The sequence below is a fragment of the Pelophylax lessonae genome, assembly GCF_965119305.1.
Source record: "Pelophylax lessonae genome assembly, chromosome: 5".
Taxonomy (NCBI): Eukaryota; Metazoa; Chordata; class Amphibia; order Anura; family Ranidae; genus Pelophylax; species Pelophylax lessonae.
The window spans coordinates 118,412,385-118,431,911 of NC_138772.1; the positions used below are offsets into that span (position 1 = coordinate 118,412,385).

A 19,527-nucleotide genomic window follows, 5' to 3' on the forward strand; every position below is an offset into this window, starting at 1 on the left:
GAGAAAAATACTCAAAATAAAATCAAAAAGAGAATAGAAGGCTGAGACTGAAAGCCCCAGCACAGGATCAGCCAGCTACTCCTAAGCTAGGCAATTGAAAACTGAGTTGAGAAAGGCTGGAAGCAGGGAGGTATTGACTGAGGGGACCACCCCCTAGGGGTGTGATATGCTAAAAGCTTTGATATTAACAAATCTTGTTGCCTAGCTACTCCTGCGGAGCAAAGGTCAATTACCCCATTAGTGAAGATTATGAAGGGGCGGCGACTGTCGGAGGACGTAAGAGAAATATATTTTTTACATTACATAGAGGACAAAAAGTCCCCTATGTGATGAGTTTTTGGTGACAGGTTATTTAATGAGACATCTCCCCTGTGCTCCACTGAATGTAAAGCAGTGCAGATCGCTCTGCATTATATTCAAACGCCGCCGGACTGCGTTCATCTGACAGCCAGAAGTGAGATTTACACACAATGTAGAGTGTTTGTAAAACCCCCTGTTGTCAGGTCCAACTTTGACTTCTAGAGCCAGACCCACCACAAGAGAGAAACACCAGGTGTCTGACAGCCTCCTTTTCAATCTAGGATTGTAACGGAGATTGGAATGGTAGGTGCAGCTCCACACTGCTCCAACGGTCTGTGTCTGCTCACAGTGTATGGAATTACCCTTCTACTCTGGAAGCTGACTGTTCTTTGCCTTGATGTATGTGAGGATGTTATGTTTACAAAAAAATGTTAAATTGAACAAATTTGGCGCTCTAGTTACTTTGCTTCCTTTACAAGTTTCTTTAGATCTTTCCCAGATCTGGTTTACAGGAGCTGCGAATTAGTGGATTACATTTTTAGACTAATTTTCACTATGAGCTGCGGATCCCCTACTATGGGTTTACTGCCACCTCATTGTCAATTGTATTGTGTTCACTCTGCACAGCCACAAACCGACAGTCCTAGACTGATCAACCATTTACTTTGAGCTGCGGATCTCCTGCCGCAGGTTTAATGCCACTTTAATGTCAATTGAGTTCCCTCTGTACAGCATTTGTATTGTTGAGTGCCGAACATATAATCGTTTGGTTACATATCTGCATCTCTGTTGTCAGATTAGAACAAGACGTGAGCAAAAATTCCCCAAATGGCGACACATGCAGCATCAAAAGCACTGGTATTAGTAAAATTGGGAACAGTCAGACCTTTGGGCACATTTTTCTTACAATCTTTGTCACCGCTGAAGTTATTTCATAGCTTTATGTTGCATCAATAGGACAGGAAACAGTAAAAAAAAAAAAAAAAAAAAAGGACTGACTAGTTTTATAAGTGTCAAAGGCTTTTAACAATTACATTAAGTTTATGTAAAGAGTCAATATTTGCAGTGTTGATCCTTCTTTTTCAAGACCTTTGCAATTCACCCTGACATGCTGTGAATCAACTTCTGGGCCACATGCTGACTGATGGCAGCCCATTCTTGCATAATCAATGCTTGGAGTTTGTCAGTATTTTCTTTTCACCCGCCTCTTGAGGATTGACAACAAGTTCTCAATGGGATTAAGGTCTGGGGAGTTTCCTGGCCATGAACCCAAAATGTCAATGTTTTGTTCACCAAGGCACTTAGTTTCACTTTTGCCTTATGGCAAGGTGCTCCATCATGCTGGAAAAGGCATTGTTCTTCACACAACTATAACAAGGACATAGGCGCTAAAGCCGACAGTACAGGGGGGGGGGGGGGGTTAAGAAACAGTGGAAATGGATTCTATTGTATTAAATATGATGTACCAAGGAAAGGGGGGGGGGGGGTATAAAAAAATCCAATATGCTGGATATGGGCTAGGACGTCCATGTGCTTAGGGCTGTCATCCAGGGAAAAGACTGAAACCAGGCATCTGGAGCTGTGGTAAAAATTGAAGGAGAGAGAGGCGCCTCTATGTGCAGGTATCCAAATTAATGTAATAAAACGACAATAAAAAAAAACTTACATCAAGGTAAGGGTGGACAAGCACATCTTAGGCGGTGGTGAGAAGTCAAATCCCAGAAAGTCCTTTGGTCCTGCAGAGCCGTGGCTGGGGCGTCTCTTAGGTTTTGGTGGTCTCCGTCTAAAGCCAGCTGTCACGGTGGTGGTAATCCGACCAGAACGAGGCTTGGGACGCTGCAGGCGCAGGATTGGGACGTCACCAGTATGCAACGCTTTTCAGAGTGTGCATGCTGCAGGTGGAACCTCAGCCGCGCTCCTTTTTCAAGCTCAAGCTTCGTCCTGGTCAGATTTCCACCACCGTGACAGCCGGCTTTACACGGAGACCACCAGAAGCTAAGAGACACCCCAGCCACCGCTCTGCAGGACCAAAGGACTTTCTGGGATTTTACTTCTCACCCCGCCTAGGATGTGCTTGTCCACCCTTACCTTGATGTAAGTTTTTATTGTTTTATTACATTAAATTGGATACCTGCACTTAGAGGCGCCTCTCTCTCCTTCAATTTGCTCTCAATATCTTTGTACCATTCTTTTTTATAGCTGGGTTTTTAGGCAAAATTGTGAGAGTGAGCCCACTCCCTTGGCTGAGAAGCAACCCCACACATGAATGGTCTCAGGATGCTTTACTGTTGGCATGACACAGGACTGCGCTTAACATTTCTTCTCCGGACAAGGTTTTTACGGATGCCCCAAACAACTGGAAAGGGGATTTATCAGAGAAAATGACTTTACCCAGCCCTCAGCAGTCTAATCCCTGGACCTTTTGCAGAATATCTGTCTATCACTAATGTTTTTCCATGAGAGAAGTGCTTCTTTGCTGCCATTCTTGACACCAGGCTATCCTCCCAAAGTCTTCGCCTCACTGTGCATGCAGATGCCCTCACATCTGCCTGCTGACATTCATGAGCAAGCTCTGCACTGGTGGTGCCCCAAACCCACAGAAAAATCAACTGTAGGAGACGGTCTTGGCATTTGCTGGACTTTTAGGTGCCCTGACGCCTTGTTCACAACTGAACCTCTCTCCTTGAAGTTCTTAATGATCCAATAAATGGTTGATTTAGGTGCACTTAGTAGCAGCAATATCCTTAACTGTTAAACCACTTTTGTGCAAAGAAGTGATGACTGCACATGTTGCCTTACAGGTAACCATGGTTAGCAAAGTAAGAACAATGATTTCAAGCACCACCCTCCTTTGAAAGCTTCCAGTCTGATATTCTAACTCAGTCAGCATTACAGAGTGATTTTCAGCCTTGTCCTAGTCAACATTGACACCTGTTTTAACAAGAGAATCATTGACATGATGTCAGTTGGTCCTTTTGTGGCAGGGCTAAAATGCAACGCAAATGTTTTTTTTTGGGGGATTTTGTTCATTTTTATGAGGGACTTTGCAATTAATTGCAGTTCATATAGCATTCTCAAGTATATGCAAATCACTATAATAAAAACTAAGGCAGCAGACTTTGTGAAAATTAATATTTGTGTAATTCTCAAGAATTTTGACCATGGCCGTTTACCATCTCTTTTTGTCCTAGTAGGAAAGGAGTGGATATTCTCCCTCCTGGAACAAATGGCAATACAAATCTGTAAGACGACCTATTCTCCCGGATCTATCTATGCAAATATAAATAAAACATATTGAACATAGTGATCCCAGACCCCTTGCCACCGGGTGTCACATACAGTATATATGTACAGCAAGTGTTGCTGCTCTGTGCTAGGAGCATGCTCACTTGGGGTCCCCAGAACGGTCACCTCACTGACAGCTCCTGGTCACTGCTTATATTAGGGACCGGTGGGGCAGGCTCTGCATCAAGTCATCACTGTGACAGCCAATCACAGTGATTACATGACCGGGAAGACCATGTAATGCCTCCAGCATTACGACCTTCAAAGAGCGAGCTCTGTGAAAAGGGATAAGTACAGTTGTGATTTAAACAATAGCCATAAGACAAATTCAATCACAGTTTGAGCATGTATAATTTACAGAAACCTGACAATTATGAGAGGGATTGGTGTAAGACTGAGGAGAGACACTCACCGGCCTCTGATTGATATGTCGGCTCCATTCTTGTGCCATGACTATTGGAAGTGGGTAGGTCGTGCCAAGAGTTACACTGGCATGGGACAGGGCAGAACTACTCAGTGCCCAGGGAGTATGAATATCACCGCCTTTTATCTGCTGCAATTCTGGAACCCACAGTTGGATATATTCACCCTACAAACAGAAAGCAAGCAAAATATGAATTAACATCATTGGTGGTACAATTGTATTAGGAAGACCCTGGCACCCCATTAAATGTTAACTGTTGCTTGGCAAAAACCTGACACTGCAGCCTGCAGAGAGATATGGAGACTTCACCACAAGCAAAGATAACACAGAGAGAGCCCATTGGCTATGCCCGACTTCTGATAGGTGAGGCTCCTTTACAATTTGACTAATGGCCTCCAACACATAGTGAGAAAGTGCTTACATACTGGGAAGTGTGTGTACAGGAAAATACAATGCATGGATAACAGTCAGACACCAGGGCTTTGTCTCTCTGGTAAGCAGCTATCTATTTCGTAGTCTGATCACGGTGGATCTGCATGCAGCACTTGGGAATACAAGTTGTGTGAAGTTACTTTACAACAAGGAATCAATTGTTGGAGTCTATTCCTAATTTTTTTGGTCACTTTTTATCAAAGACTTTTTTGCATCTGCATTTATTCAAAGCACCAATTGTGGTTCACTTTCTTGCACTTTATAGTCTATGGACCACTTTTAGGGGAATTTATGAATTTATTCTATCATTGCACTGTTCATCATGTTTGCACATGTTTTATGAGAGAATATGCAAGAGAAGTTTTTGTCGGTCACATCACTGTATCATCATTTGTACATGTGTATACACTTTTAGCGCACTAGTCTTCTTTACTCACTTATATTTCTCCCATTCAGGTTCAGGGAGCTCTAGGTGCTGCTAACTGACTGCTTGGCTGGCGCTTCCATTTTTATTATCCAAATTTTTGGGCTACCTTTGCCTCCCTTGGCAAGGGCAGATTTAGGAGCTTTGGGCGACCACCTACATCTATATATTGACACATACACACTGTGAATAAGGCAGACTGTTTCTATGTGGATGCTTTATGTCTGTCAACTTGGCTTGGCCTCCCACTGTATGAGACCAACCCTATGGTTCCAGACTATGAGCATATCCTGTTACTAAGTTGTTTGTTATTGTGTCTCTACTATTCTTGTGTTTTTATATACCACAATTTGGTGATATGACTCGCCATTTTATTCATGTTGGATTTTTGAATAAAAAATTGTTGATTTTATATACCTCCTACTTTTTCCATTACTCCTATCAGGTTGGCCTACGCCTAATAAAATCCCTGTGGGGCCCTCTCTCTTTTGTTGTAATGTATTTGGGATGGGGCAATGTACCTCCAGCAGCCAACTACACCAACCAATTTGCATTATTTCATTACTCCAGTTAAGCCACCCCCACACAGTTAGAACCTTCCGGAGCTGAAGTGGTTAATGCAAGGAATGTATTAAGGTAAAATATGTTTAGGCTTTAGAACCACTGTAAGCTTACATTTAACTGGCGTGTATCCTTAGGGCCGGTTCACACCAGCAAGCCACGCTGAACACTTGACTGTTGATGTGTACTGGGAGGGGCAGTGCCGATGTGCCCATTCTGCCACATCGCACGATTTCCTTTACTTTCATAGAATTTGATTGAAATTGACATTTCAATACAGTCCTATCCACTGCAGCAGATTTGCAATGCGAGGACTCCACTTCAACCTACTGCTCTGAAAAAATGTAGTGCATGCAACGGGCACCACTGAAAAATCAGTCATTTTACCTCATCTATGCTCTGGGGCTGGGCTGGAAATAGCTGACAGCATAGCCCCAACGCATATGGTGTACAAGGGCCTTTACACTGGAAAAATTACCAAATAAAATTGACAGATAGGTAAAAAAAAAAAAAAAAGTAGTAAAGGGCTTTCATAATCACAAAGGCTTCAAGTATTGAGGACTTTTTCATACCTGCTATAAATAGAAGCTGGAATCTGTGTTATGGGTAACACAGCCCCTTTTATTCTGTTTTTTAGATGATAAAGTGAATTTTGTGATTATAGATTGGACTATATGGGGCAGAAAAAGGATCCCTGAAACAGAAAGTCTGATCGCTAGAAATAGATGATGGTAATGTTAGAGCAGAAAAGTAAGATGGCTCTTTATTCAATAAAATACCTACATTCCCATCGTAATCCAGCCCTTGCTTGATCATATTGAACTTCCTATTCTCTCTAGGGTCATTCCCAATTCCTGCGCTGTACAACCAGTTTCCATAGTTACTGCAAACATCATAATCCACCTAGAAAGAGAGATAAAATGACACCATTAATAAAAGGTAGCTCTGTGCAACACCGTTTCTTATCTGTAAGCTCACAGAACAACAGTGTAACATGCGGTAATTAGCAAATGTTCCTCTGCATAACAGAAAATAGCAGCCAGCCAAACAGGAATTACCAGTTCCAGGTGACTCAAGACTATGGAGTTTAAAGGCTCAGGTTTTTACAACCATATTTAGGTTGTAACATGAAACATGGTTGCACACCCTATTCCCAAAACCCAGACCACCCTCTATTACCTGAATTGCAGGGTGCATCCTCTAAGGAAATCCAGTTATTTCTTAACTTTAGCGTGGCTGTGTGGGCAACCAGATTTGTTATGTTTTACAGTTTTTTACTCCTACTGCAGATGAAACTTATATACAGCGCAACTGCGATCCCTCCTCCCTCGCCGCTGTAGTTTAGCTGTACTTCCTCAAGTCGGGTACGGACCTGAAGCTGGGGGGAAGCTTTGCAAGAGCCTGTGCACTGTACTCGCAATGTAACCATAGCGGGTGCAATGCTTTGCAGGCCTCAATGCAAAAATGTAGAAAATGCACATTTTATTCATATCAATGTTTGTGCATTTACTAAATACTACAAAGGGTGGACTGTGCCTTTGTTCATAAAACTTGTGAAATAGAAGACAGCAGAACACATTTAAAATTAAATTATTTACATCATGGTAGTCTCTTTTACATTATAACCTATAGAAAAGTGTATACAATACTTTAGAGCCCATTGCTCTGCTGAAATGCATGTTTTAATGTTTGTCAAAACATGCCTCTTAGAGCCGGTTCACACTACCGTGACCAGAAAGTCGCCCCACAACTTTTTAGCACGACTTTAGCACAACTTTTGCACTACTTTGAAGAGACTTAAATGATAGGCGACTTTGTCAGTGGGGAATGCCTGGGTAATCTTTTTCTTCTTCCTGGAAAGTGTGATCACAGTCAGTTGAAAATTGATAAGGATCCGACTTAGATGCGACTATGTGTACAAGTCGGATAGAGGTCGCCTTGAAATAGTACAGGAACCTTTTTTGAAGTCGGAGTGACTTCAGTAGTGCATATTAAAACGGCTCTCATTCATTTACATTGAATTTGTAATGACAAGCGACTTGGGGCGACTTGAGGTCGCACAAGTCACGTCCCAAGTCGGAGAAGTGTGAACTGGTTCCTCGTTGCTTTTATAAACACAAATAAAATGAAGCTGTGGCTAAGATCACACTTCCCTTTGTCATCACAATTTAGAGGTGTTCCACTTGCCAATGCACATACTGGGTAGGTTGCTGCTGCTCCCTACCTCCAATAACTTCCCATGCAAACATCAATATGTCTTAGCCCTCATTCACATTGGAGCGACTTGTCATGCAATTTGACAGGTTAAATCACATTAAAAGTCATACCCTATTTTTGGCGATGGCCACGTTCAAAATCAACGCGATGCCGATTTTGCGGTGCTACGTGGATTAGAAAAAGTAGTTGCTGTACTACTTTTGGCGATTTTGGGTGCGACTTGAATAGACATCTGTGCATAAAGCTGCACAGATGTTTTCAAAGTCACACCTGAAGTTGCACTGACATGCGGCTTTGAAACTATATGATTTCAGATGACGTCACATGATTTCAAAGCTGCATTCAATGTGAACAAGGGCTTAAGACAGCCATAGATGGTTTGAATTTCGGCTGGTTCCTGCTGAACTGGCTGAGATTTGAACCATCTGTGAGCATGTTGGATTTTTACATGTGAGAATTGCCAGCAGCCATGGCCGCTGGCAATAATCACTGTGTTCTAATGGCAGGAACGGTCCCCCCATGTGGTTGCAGGAAATAAAATCACATTGTTATGGTCTGCCTTACTGTGTTGGTGTAGGCAAAATATAAAAAAACAAAGATTGCAATGTGCTAACATAGTGGTCAACTCATTAGCACCTGGTTGATCACTGTTTATACACCTTTTCACATCTGTCAGTCACTGAACTCCTATGCAGTCATACTTTCTGCTGTTTTGTGCTCATACACAACTAAACGACGGAACAACAACCACCACCACCTTATAGGTAGATTATAGAAAAAGGTAACTGCGCCTCAGCAGTACCATGACAAATTTACACTTTGTTTCAAATTCCTCTTAACGCGGAGTTCCGGACACATTTTAAACTTCCCACCATAAAATTATTACATTCTAAGAAACTAATTGGATATTTTTTTTTTTTGGTTCACTTAACTATTTTTTAATGAATAATCACTGCACTTCCTCCTTATGCGGCCGTGGCCGCCGGAGTCATTTCCTGCTTTGCATTGACTCCTGGGAGATGAGTGTCATCAATCCCAGGAGTCAATAGGCCTGCACCAGTGTCCATCGTCACTTTCGGTGCAGGCGTGTCATTCTCTGCCGATGGATGGAGAACAGCTTCTGGGCATGCGCAGTGAGCTGTAGGATGACGCGCCTGCCTTGGAAGTGACGAGGGTATAGCATTCTGGGACTCGCAAAATCCAGGAAGAGGGAAACTGCGGCTTCAGCTGCCCACACCGCAGATGGCCGTGCTGGAAAAGAACTTCACAAGGTAAGTAATTCATGCTGCATTTAAACTAAACAGAGGACAGTTTAGAGGATAGCATTGTTTAAATGTACTAGCCCTGACTATTCTAGGGGTATTTTTTGCTAAAAAAAAAATAAATAAAAAATAAAAATAAATAAATAATTCGCCGGAACTCCGCTTTAAAGGCTGCACTTCATGCGTGTAGGCACACCTACACCTGCAGTCTCCTAGTAGTATACTTCAGTGTTCTCCTTGCTGGAGAGGAAGCTGTACCTGAGAGCATTCAGTGCAAGGACCCCCCCCCTGCTTTTGCTTTATTCATCCTGTAGCTCTGTCCTTCCTACACCTCTCCTGCTGTTTATTGATGATTCCCCATCAGTCATCAGACCATGAGGGAGCAAAGCCCAGCATCTACCACAGAGTTCAGAACAAGGCATAGTAAGCCAGAAATAGGAAAAATCAGCTGTAGGGAGCTCACAGGCAATATTGAAGACTAGTCGTTTTTTTCCTTCCCTGGCTGCTTTATGGCTTCCACAATTCATTTCCTCAAATTCTCAATCGGAACACTTCAGCAAAGTACATTATACAAACATCGAAGCAGAATTTTTTTTTATTCTATAAATTTGCTTTCCATTTACTATGGGATATTATACTTACAACTGTAAGTTAAAACAGTGTACTGAGTTTGTGATAAATCCCCATTTTTTTTGCTAATACCTGCTAAAATGTCTACAATGTGACTGAGTGGTAGGACAATATGGCATGCAAGCCCGTGGTGTACGTGCCCCTGGGGTGGCAGCCAAGGGGTGCCTTAATTCTCACTGGTGAGGGGCAGCTCGCCTTGAGTTTTTCGGCACCTTGGTCACTGCACCACACACACTTTTTCTGCACCTGCCTCTTGGGCCAGGCCTTTTGGCTTAGACCAGAGGAGTTTTTATTCCGGCCGGAAGGCCTGCCTTTGTATTTTCACATTGGCACTAATTCACTTCTCCACTTCCCCCTCCCCACCTTTTTGTTTGTGTGTGTTTTTCTTTGTTGTGTGTCACTTCACTTTCACCTTTTCTTCCTGCACGACAAGTACGGTGTGGGTCTTCGGGCCTACCTTGAACGTCTTGGGAGGGGGTGGACATGGCCTTCTGGCTTAGTTCACCCTCTCTCATGGGGTCTCCTTTCGGGGGAGCCCCACCCAGTACTTGGGGTGGGCTGTTTCGGCAGTCCCCCTAGAGAACGGGGTTTGCCAGGTTCCGGCCAGGCAAACCATAGGAAGTACCTCAGTCCCCGTCAGGAGTCTTGCGCCCCGGGGGATCAAGGTATAGGTCCAACCTCTTCGGAGGCCAGACCATTCGCACACCCTGTGCAGCTTTTGTGTTCTTCATGTTTGCGTGTGTGCACTTTTTATGCACCAGGGGTAAGTCTTTTGAGTGTGTTTCACACGCCACGGGCTTAAAAAAAAAAATATGGCATGCCCTGTCAAAAATTTGAGCAGGGAGCTTGCTATTCTGCTAAGGGATGTTCACGTTTTCTTTTTTTTTTTCTTCCCCCCACTGGATTTGGTTTCTCATAACAGAATTAATGATGTAGTCCCAATCAGAAGCTTAGCGAAAAGCCTACTGAATCTGTTTGCTAGATAACAGTTAATTTAGGAATCATAAAAAGGTTGTACATTCATCAGCTATGTTGAGTATATTTTGGAATGTGTCATCTATCTCTCAACCCTTGTGTGGGCTGCATTAGCTGCCATGTCAAATAGGAAGGTTATCATTTATCAAGGTCATGGCATATCTTGTAGCAGGTAGTCACATACAGCTGGACTTGTTCTGTAAGGCTGACGATGTTTTGCCACTCGTCCAACTACCTTATTTAATAGTTCGAGTGGTTATAAAGTTTTTTTTTTTTTTTTAAATAAGAAACATGTTATACTTCCCTCCCCTGTGCAGTTGGTTTTGCAAAGAGCAGCCCAGGTCCTCCTCTTCTCGGGTCCCTCCCTCCAATCGAGTGCCCCCACAGCAAGCAGCTTGCTATGGGGACACCCAAGCCAAGTTGTAGCTCTGTGTCCCCATTTAAACACGGAGCTGCCGTTCGACCCCACCCCCTCTCTATATCCTGATTGGCTCACTGACTTTGATTGACAGCTGCGGGAGCCAATGACTCCACGGCTCTATCTCAGCCAATAAGGAGGGAGAGTCCCAGGATGGTCGAGATACTAATGGACATTGCTGAACATAGAAGGAGCACAGGGAAGTATTAGGGGGTCCTGGGTGGGCTGCTACACCCAGAAGGCTTTTTATCTTAATGCATACAATGCATTAGGATAAAAAAAAACAAAAAAAAACCTTCTTGACTTTACAACTCCTTTCAGTTCAATGTGAGCTAATGTGATATCTGATGCACCATCGCACACAGTGCTTTGGGATAGGAAGACAGGCCTTTACAGGCCGCATTGTCACGAGAGTTATATTTATATGTTCAAAAGGATCTCACCAGTAAATATTCAAACCACTCAGCACCCATCCTCCAGTCTATTCCAAGATCTTTAGTGAGAAAGCTGGCCACATTCTGTCGTCCTCTATTTGACATAAATCCAGTCATTGCCAACTCACGCATATTAGCATCAACGAAAGGTACTCCAGTACGGCCCTCTATTAAAACATACAGGCAAAAGACAACTGTTAGGTGCAAGGTTCATTCAGTAGCAGATATAGTCTACAAAGGTCCCTGGGCAGAAATGAATAAAAAAAATAAAGAAGGTTAGCCCCCAATTCATTGCACAGCCATCACTGCCGCCATGTAGATGCCCTGCTAGAATGGAATATCTTCTCAAGGTGCTGTGAGACACAGCCCTCTGCTCTGCTTCCGTTCTCTGAAAGAGTAATCCACTTACAACCTCCATACATCAATAAAATGTATGAAAAGAAAAATAAAAAAATAATAATAATTTCAAAGAACTCTTCATTTTCCCATGTCTCTTTAAAAATGCTGCAAATGTAGAAAAATACCCAACCTTCCAGAAATCCAGTGAGCTCATAACATTCTGTGCTGCACTGAAATCCTGAAAAATGTGATCAGCCCTGCCCAGTTCATTGTGGTCTACAGAACACCCCTTCCCTCTCTCAATAATATGGAGATAAGGAGAGGTGGAGGAGTTTTGTAGTCCTAAAACATTTCCTGTCCTAGAGTGAAAACACTGTTCATCCATAGATATAGTACAGTAAGCAAGCGCTGTCACCCTAGGACAGAAAACTGACAGGATCACCAGGTGAAAACTAAGAAAAAAATGATTTCATTGCCACATTTAAAGAACACGTAAGCTCCAATATAACTTTTTGCTTTTATAAGCATTTTTTCACAAAAACATTCCCCTCTGCTCATTTAGCACTATAATTAATGTACACTTGAAAACGTCAAATGCTCTAAATGTGTGTTTAGCCACGTTAAGCATTTTTCCTGCCTATAAACGCCTCTCAAAAACACACTTGTGATTTCTATTTTTTTTTCTATTGCATCTAATCTCGCCTTTCGAAACATGCCCCTAAACGCCCTAATGTGCATGGACACAAAGGAGAACATTGAGCTGCTTCTACAGGCAGGATAAAAAAACCCCCAAAACTCCTGTAGTAGCAGTGTTAAAGCCAAGTGTGCATGGATACTTAACCCCTTGCCCCTGGCACCTCCCAGTCCTTTAAGGGGTTTTGTAAGCTGGGAGGCAGGGTGGGGTTTATGATCATGTTACCGCCGTGATGGCGGTCACATGATCGGAAAGCCCGTGATCGCAAGCAGTGATAGGGAGCTGTTAGCCGCCGGTAACTTTTCTGGAAGTGCACAGGGTGCATGTGCCGGGCACAGCTGTTTTTTGCCATAGTGCACACAAACATGCGGCCGCTCGGCACCAATGCCCACCCTTAACCATATCGTGAACTTCAGTAATTACAAGTACCAACAAACTTAATGAAAATGCTAAAAAAAAAAAAAAAAAAACACACACACCACTGTCATTTTGCCCAGTCTCTTTAAGGCCCACACCCCCAGCCATTTATATTTAACTTCACATTGCTTCCACGCCACTCCTTCCTCGCCACTCCTTCCTCAATTGTGGCTGTGAAAAAAAAAAAAAAGCGCTTCTGGGTATGGGGGATCATATGGAAACTCCCCCTCTCGCCGCCTTCCGCCCAAGTCTCCCGTCCCACCGGGAGGCCCAAGCGGCCAGCCAACATGTCTGCCGGCTGGCCGAAGACCCGAACAAAGCCGGAATCGGCTCTGATCGGGTCTCGCATGTAGAAACCCGGAAGCAATGTCATGACATCACTTCTGGTTACTGGAGCCTTAAAGGCAGTATTGAAAACAGCCAAACTTGGCATTTTGAATGCTTTTAAGTGTAGAGGAGGGGTTTGGGGTCCTATAGACCCCAGATCCCTTCATAAAGAGTACCGGTCACTGCCTATTACTGTCACAGTGAGGTTTACATTCCTTGTGATGGCAATAAAAGTAATAAAAAAAATTTAAAAAAAGGACAGTGTAAAAAATAAAAGGAAAAAAAATAAAAATAAAAATTAAAAAAGGGAAGTGTTTAAAAATGTACAGAATATCAGCACCTGATATCAGCTATCGGCCTGAAAGGTGGCCGAAAAAGTGGTATCAGCCCTGAAAAACTATATCGGTCAACCTCTACTGTGGATCCATTGACTTTAATACAGCAAAACCTAAAATGGTTACTCGTGTGTTATCTTCTACTGAAAAAAAAAAAAAAAAAAAAAAAAAAAAAAAAAAAAAAAGGTAAAAGCTGCACTAACCTTTCCAGGCATCAAACAGTTGTTGGTCTTTCTTCCAGGGGACTTCTTTATCTTGAAGACCTAAATATTAAAACATGTTAAATATAGTACTCAATATTAAAAGAAATGCAGTTTGGCTATACATTTTTACGGTGGAACAGGTAGAGTTGCTATCTGTAGTAAACAATTAACACAGCTTTTACAACTAAATTGTTTAGAGCCGAGTAGCTATAATCCCATATAATGAAAAACGGTCCTAATGTTGAACTTTAGGCAGGCAAAAAATTATAGTAGTAATAATAATATTCATCATGATTATCAACCATTTATGCAGTTATTCATTTGTTTAGAAGGCATTCAATACAGCTAGTACTTTGCAAGTACCTACATTTGTGTTATTACCTTCCTGTAATCCCACTGAGCACATACAAATACACAGATTTCCTCTCATGGGACTTTAGGGGCCTGCAGCCCCCCCCAAATGTTTGGTAATTGAATGGTCAGGAGGTCCTTTCGGAGTTTTTGAATTTTATCTTTTACATTTTAACTATATAGCAGCAGCTCTTTTGTCCCTATGAGGTTTTGTTGCATCTCTGGGTTCACATTGGTGGCAAATGGGGATCCATGTAGTGGCTTAGGAGGACACAAAAAGGTCATTTATACATTGTAAATCTCATGGGAAAATCATGTCTTGAGATCTGTATAACTTTATAAGAACTTCTTAATGATATTATTTTTCATCATATCATAGTACACTTTGCCTGATGAAGAATTGTACATCGATCTAATTCGAAACACGCTGAAATTTCCCCAGTACTAGCTGTGAATCCTGTAAACATCTGGTCAAACCACATTTTTGACTTACTGTGATTTTCAATTTTGTACATGGCGATATGAATATCTGTAAAGATTTTTCAAGAATATTGGTATTTTAAAATGCATTAAAATTAAAGTTTTTTATGCTAATGTTTAAACTTGTTTGGTTGCCCTTAAAATCTCAGTATATTTGTATGTGGAAGGGATGGTGGCAACCCTCGCCCATATGGGGTAGGTTTTCTATTGTTATCCCACTGAACACAGACATTTCTATTTTTTCTATTGCTTTCCTGCAAAAACACCAATATTCATTTGAAAAGTCCAAGGGTTGTGATAATAGGTTATAAGGAAAAATTCTGTGCTTCAGGTTCAAATATGATCCTCGTCACCTTGTGAATTCACTACTATGACATACAAGATGTACTCTTACCAGAGACCTCTTATTACAGGAGGTCACAGTAGGCTACTGTGTATCATCCAGCAATATGGGGCCTCTTCAAACATCCAGGGATGCGGTAACACTCCACCGGCCTCAAGCCGTCAAATCCGGTAGTGTCCCCCCCGTGCCACTTCTCTTTTCTTGGTGAGCAGGATTGTCCTCTCAGGAATGTTCTTTTCTTCCTTGTGTAGTCTCAGATTTCTTCTCAGACCAGAGGAAATCTGAGACTATACAAGGAAGAAAAGAACATTCCGGAGAGGATGATCCCACTCACCAAGTAAAGAGAAGTGGCACAGGTATGTATACTACCAGATGTGATGGCCTGATGCCTGTGAAGTGCAACCGCATCCTTGGATGTTTGAAGCGGCCCATATTCCTGGATGATACACAGTAGCCTACTGTGACCTCCTGTAATAAGAGGTCTATGCTCTCTGGTAAGAGTACATCTTGTATGTGATAGCAGTGAATTCACAAGGTGAAGGGACCCCATTTGAACCTGGAACACAGAATTTTTCTTTTACCTATTATCACAACCCTTAGACTTTTCACTTATGAGTTTGACACTTGGATGCAATGATTGGTTACATTTGATTTTAATTTAGTGCAACACGGTTTTTGGCAATAACCTTCATTGTGGAAAATATCACAAGAGTAGTGCAGCTTTTTTTTTTGTTTATATCTCACAATCGCAATATTCCTTTGTTGTTCATTCATATATACCCTAGGAACCTCAGACAAGGTATTGCTCTGAATGGCTGTCCATTTGGGTTTCACAGAGTGTAGAGATGCAGCCAAGCAGCAAATGAGATCACAATTCTGAAAGAATGGCTCACTCTTTTCAGTTTCAGTGCTCATTTATGTACTCCTAGACACAGTATAGAGACTTGCAAAGAATTTCAGTTTCCAAGGACTATGGAAAAAATCTAAATAAAACATCTTTGGAAGCATCTTACCTCTCAGAAAGAAAATTCTTCTGCCATATTTTAGAGCCACAAAACGGAAGTAATCCCGCCAAAGAAGCTCAAAAATCACCCTAGAAAAGAAAGGTAAAACTAGTTTAAACAGTAGAACAGTGAACCAAAACGTGCACAAAGGCCTGGTTCACAATAGTGCGATTTCATATATGACCTAAGTCACCCAGAATTGCATGACAAGGGAATTTAATGGTGTCTGTTTACATCAATGCAGCAAGATTTTGGAAAAGGATCCTGTGCTACTTTGGTGCGATCCAGAACGATTCTGGCCCCATAATCGCACTGAAAGTCGGATCAAAACGTGAATGTAGCAGTGTGAACCTAGCCTTCGGCAACAGTAATGCTGAATTGCAGGTACAATATGTTGTGGTGCCTGTAGGCACTCATGTTAGCCTTCAGGCCATATCTCATGTCCCATGGATCCCAGGACCAAATTGTACAGAGGACCTCGGTTTCCCTCCATGCGGACATTAAGCCTCACCGTCTGTCATTTAGCCATCTTGCTCTGATTTGTGAGCATATGGCAGGTATTTAGGAGAGTGGCTTTTTACCAGGGGGGGGGGGGGGGTATAAAAATGTGTTCTGATTGGCTGACATTCACTTCCATGGTCTAAAAATACATAAAACTGGAACAAGACAAAAAAAGCGGACCTGAGCATTTGTAAAAAATGCCCTTCATCGCAGAGCACAAACTTGAACAGGCTCCATCAAAAAAATTTCCACCAATTGTGCATACGTTTCTGCGCATTCCTATGCACCCATTAAAGTGAAAATGTGTGAATGAGGCCTTAATCCCCATATTAACTTTACAATCATTCCAGAGAACCCCATCTGCATTAATTTCCTTTATGTCTGTGTCTACAATGTACCAAATTTTCTATGCCACAGCTGAAAGACATAGTGGGGTTAGTCTAAAGCTGGCCATACACTACTTGAATTTTCATTTAGCCCACATTCACACTGGTTTGATTTAACATGTCTATTTCTAGCAACTGCACCATCCGAATCAGTGCGACGCCAACTTTGTGGTGCCACACTGATTCTCAAAATTAGTCCGTACTACTTTTGGTAACTTGCACAGATGTCTGTCAAAAGCCCCTGAAGTCGGACTGTGATACCGGCTTGAAATCAGCTGAACTCTCACGATTTCAAAACGGCCTCAGTGTGAACCTAGGTTTAAAAAAGATAGTTCAATTGAAAAATCCAATCGCTAGAGGGGTTAGACTGACATACAGCAATTACATTCAAATATTCACAGGAAAGTTAATTTGAAAATCTACTAGTACATGGCCAGCCTAATTTACAAGCAACATCATTAACAGACAGCCATGTAAGAAATGTCGTTTATGCACTGGAATGTTTAAACATTTCAGAATGTTGCTCATTTTCTAATGTGTTGTGTAATAAAGGAATTATAATCAGGCTATTGACCTTTGCATATAGCTGGTCCCCATAACACAATCAGGGAATCCTCAGGTTTGATACTAATACAACCCAGGTGTTTCCAAATTGTCCAGGATGCAGTGCCAGTGCAGGCCCCGCCACTCCTAGTGTGGCACAATCCAAGGAATTTTGTCCTCAACCCCTGGATGAGGTTGTTATAAACATAGGGATTCTCTGCTGAACAATTAGGTGCAGGTTACGTGTACTGAAATTCTTTAAACTCAACAGAATAAGAAAATAAAAAATAAAAAATTACACACCACACAGATTCTCTGGTTATATTATGGGAAATGCAGACATGCACCATACATGCACATTGGCTATAGGATAAATGTATGTGATCCTGGAATCATTACATGTTATTGTACTGATCACGGCCAGTATACCAGTATAGATTTCATGTGAATGTTTCCTCCCTTTGTGCCAATTAAATGGTTGCGATTGAACTGTGATATCTGCATGGTGAAGGCTGCTGAAAACAGCAACGAATGTTCTTTCACTTTTTGCTCAACATGATTGGTCTCTTAATGAACATGTATGGAATGCAAATAAAGGATAGGAATATACTGGTATACACTATGCATACAATGTACACTTTGTGCAATTTTCAGTAATTTTACTTTTGATGTATGTTCCCCCCCCCCCATATGCCCCATTTTATTATTTAAGATCAAGGGGAACAAGTTGTGGATTCCTTTATGTGGTCACTAAGTTGCAAAGGAATTGATGATGAATGAGGACATATGTTGTTATTCTGTATTCCAGGAAACCTACGGAAAGTATATTTAAGAAACTGTTTCGCTCCCTTACCAATATGTACTTTGATTTGCAGTTCGTTCTTTCTCATATTTGCGGATCTGCTCAAAGATATATCTAGGGGAAATGCAGCCAGAAGCAAGCCTGTAAAACAGTTACATTGATAATCATAAAATCATTACTCTGAATTACTGTATAAGGCAGAATACATTGCTTTCTCCATGAAAAAAAGTACAGTTAATTTTTATCACACTGAATGGTCAGAAACAAACCTAGCACTCGAAGATAACATGCTGCCTTATGCTACAATGCTACAGAGCTGTAGCGGACATCAGGGTAGACATGCTTTGCAGGGTAAAGTATGGATAATGGTCATTTGGCTTTTATTTAAACCTGCAACCTGGTAAACAGAGGTTACAAAAAAGGATGAAGATCTTTTTTTAACCTCTGCTTACCAGGTGGCAGGTTCAGCAAAGATCAGATACTCACCCACATAGAAGATCTAGCATTGTCCTGCTGAGATCCCCTTTTCTTCTGCCACTGATTGGATCCTGTGCTGCCATGTTTGTGTGTGACGTAATCAGGAGGCTGCTGGCTCCTTAGGGGTTAGCCAATGGGCCGCCTTATGATGAGCTACTAGCACCCCTTTCCCAGGATATTTGAAGTACATATTCCAGGAGGCACAGCAGCACAGTGAACATCATTTGCCTAGGGGAGGGTCGTAGATGGAAGGCAGGACCAAAAGCTTTTCATAAAAAAAAAAAAAAGCAGAAGGGGGGGGGAGAAGGGAAGTTTGTTTTTAGGGTGAATCTGCTTTAATACCTTCTTTTCTTTTTTTCTTCCCAAAACAACAGAGATCTGCTAAATCATTAGAGGAAATTTTACCCTTCGATCTAATAAGTGGATCCCTAACCAGGGAACTTCAATGGGACTGAGACTAGGACCCGGCCCACAGCTCCATGGAGTTTAAAAGAGCGGAAGTTAGAGATTAGTTTGGAGGTCACCCAAGCTCATCTCTATTCAGATATATCAGAGCCCTATAAAAAGGCATTTATCGTTAATAACTTGGCATGACCTATTAAACACAACAGAACTATGAACATCTAGCTGTTCTTGGTGATTGGAGTGTGTCAGGACAACCAAATTACATTAAGGTTTAATTTGTATGAACACAGCATAAATCTGGTGCTCATGTGGGGAAAAAATAAATAAAATCTTTGTATGCTTTAACACTCCCTTGGTTGGAGCATCAACCAATGGGTCTACTAACAGGAATGAGGGCCAGCTTTATTAAAAAAACTCATATACACTGCTATGACCAGGCTACTGTAAACATCCATATTGGATTCTCGGGTACTCTATAATGCTTTCCTTTAGTGGGAGGGAAATGCTTATGCCACAGTTTGTACAGTGTGATTAAGCTCTGCAGCATATATTATAAAA

At 41.9% G+C, this 19,527-nt stretch overlaps 1 protein-coding gene across 1 annotated transcript in view; it reads right to left on the bottom strand.

The window, feature by feature from the left end:
* The window catches only part of LOC309555883 (cryptochrome DASH), a 327,950-nt gene that overhangs the window by 18,730 nt on the left and 289,693 nt on the right, over nt 1-19,527 (bottom strand). Inside the window, exons 9-14 of the mRNA XM_082258055.1 lie at nt 18,139-18,228; nt 15,865-15,944; nt 13,678-13,737; nt 11,372-11,529; nt 6,210-6,329; nt 3,998-4,174 (exon numbers count right to left, since the gene is read on the bottom strand). Of these exons, the coding sequence (XP_082114181.1) occupies nt 3,998-4,174; nt 6,210-6,329; nt 11,372-11,529; nt 13,678-13,737; nt 15,865-15,944; nt 18,139-18,228 (685 nt within the window). The remainder of the gene's footprint in view (nt 1-3,997; nt 4,175-6,209; nt 6,330-11,371; nt 11,530-13,677; nt 13,738-15,864; nt 15,945-18,138; nt 18,229-19,527) is intronic.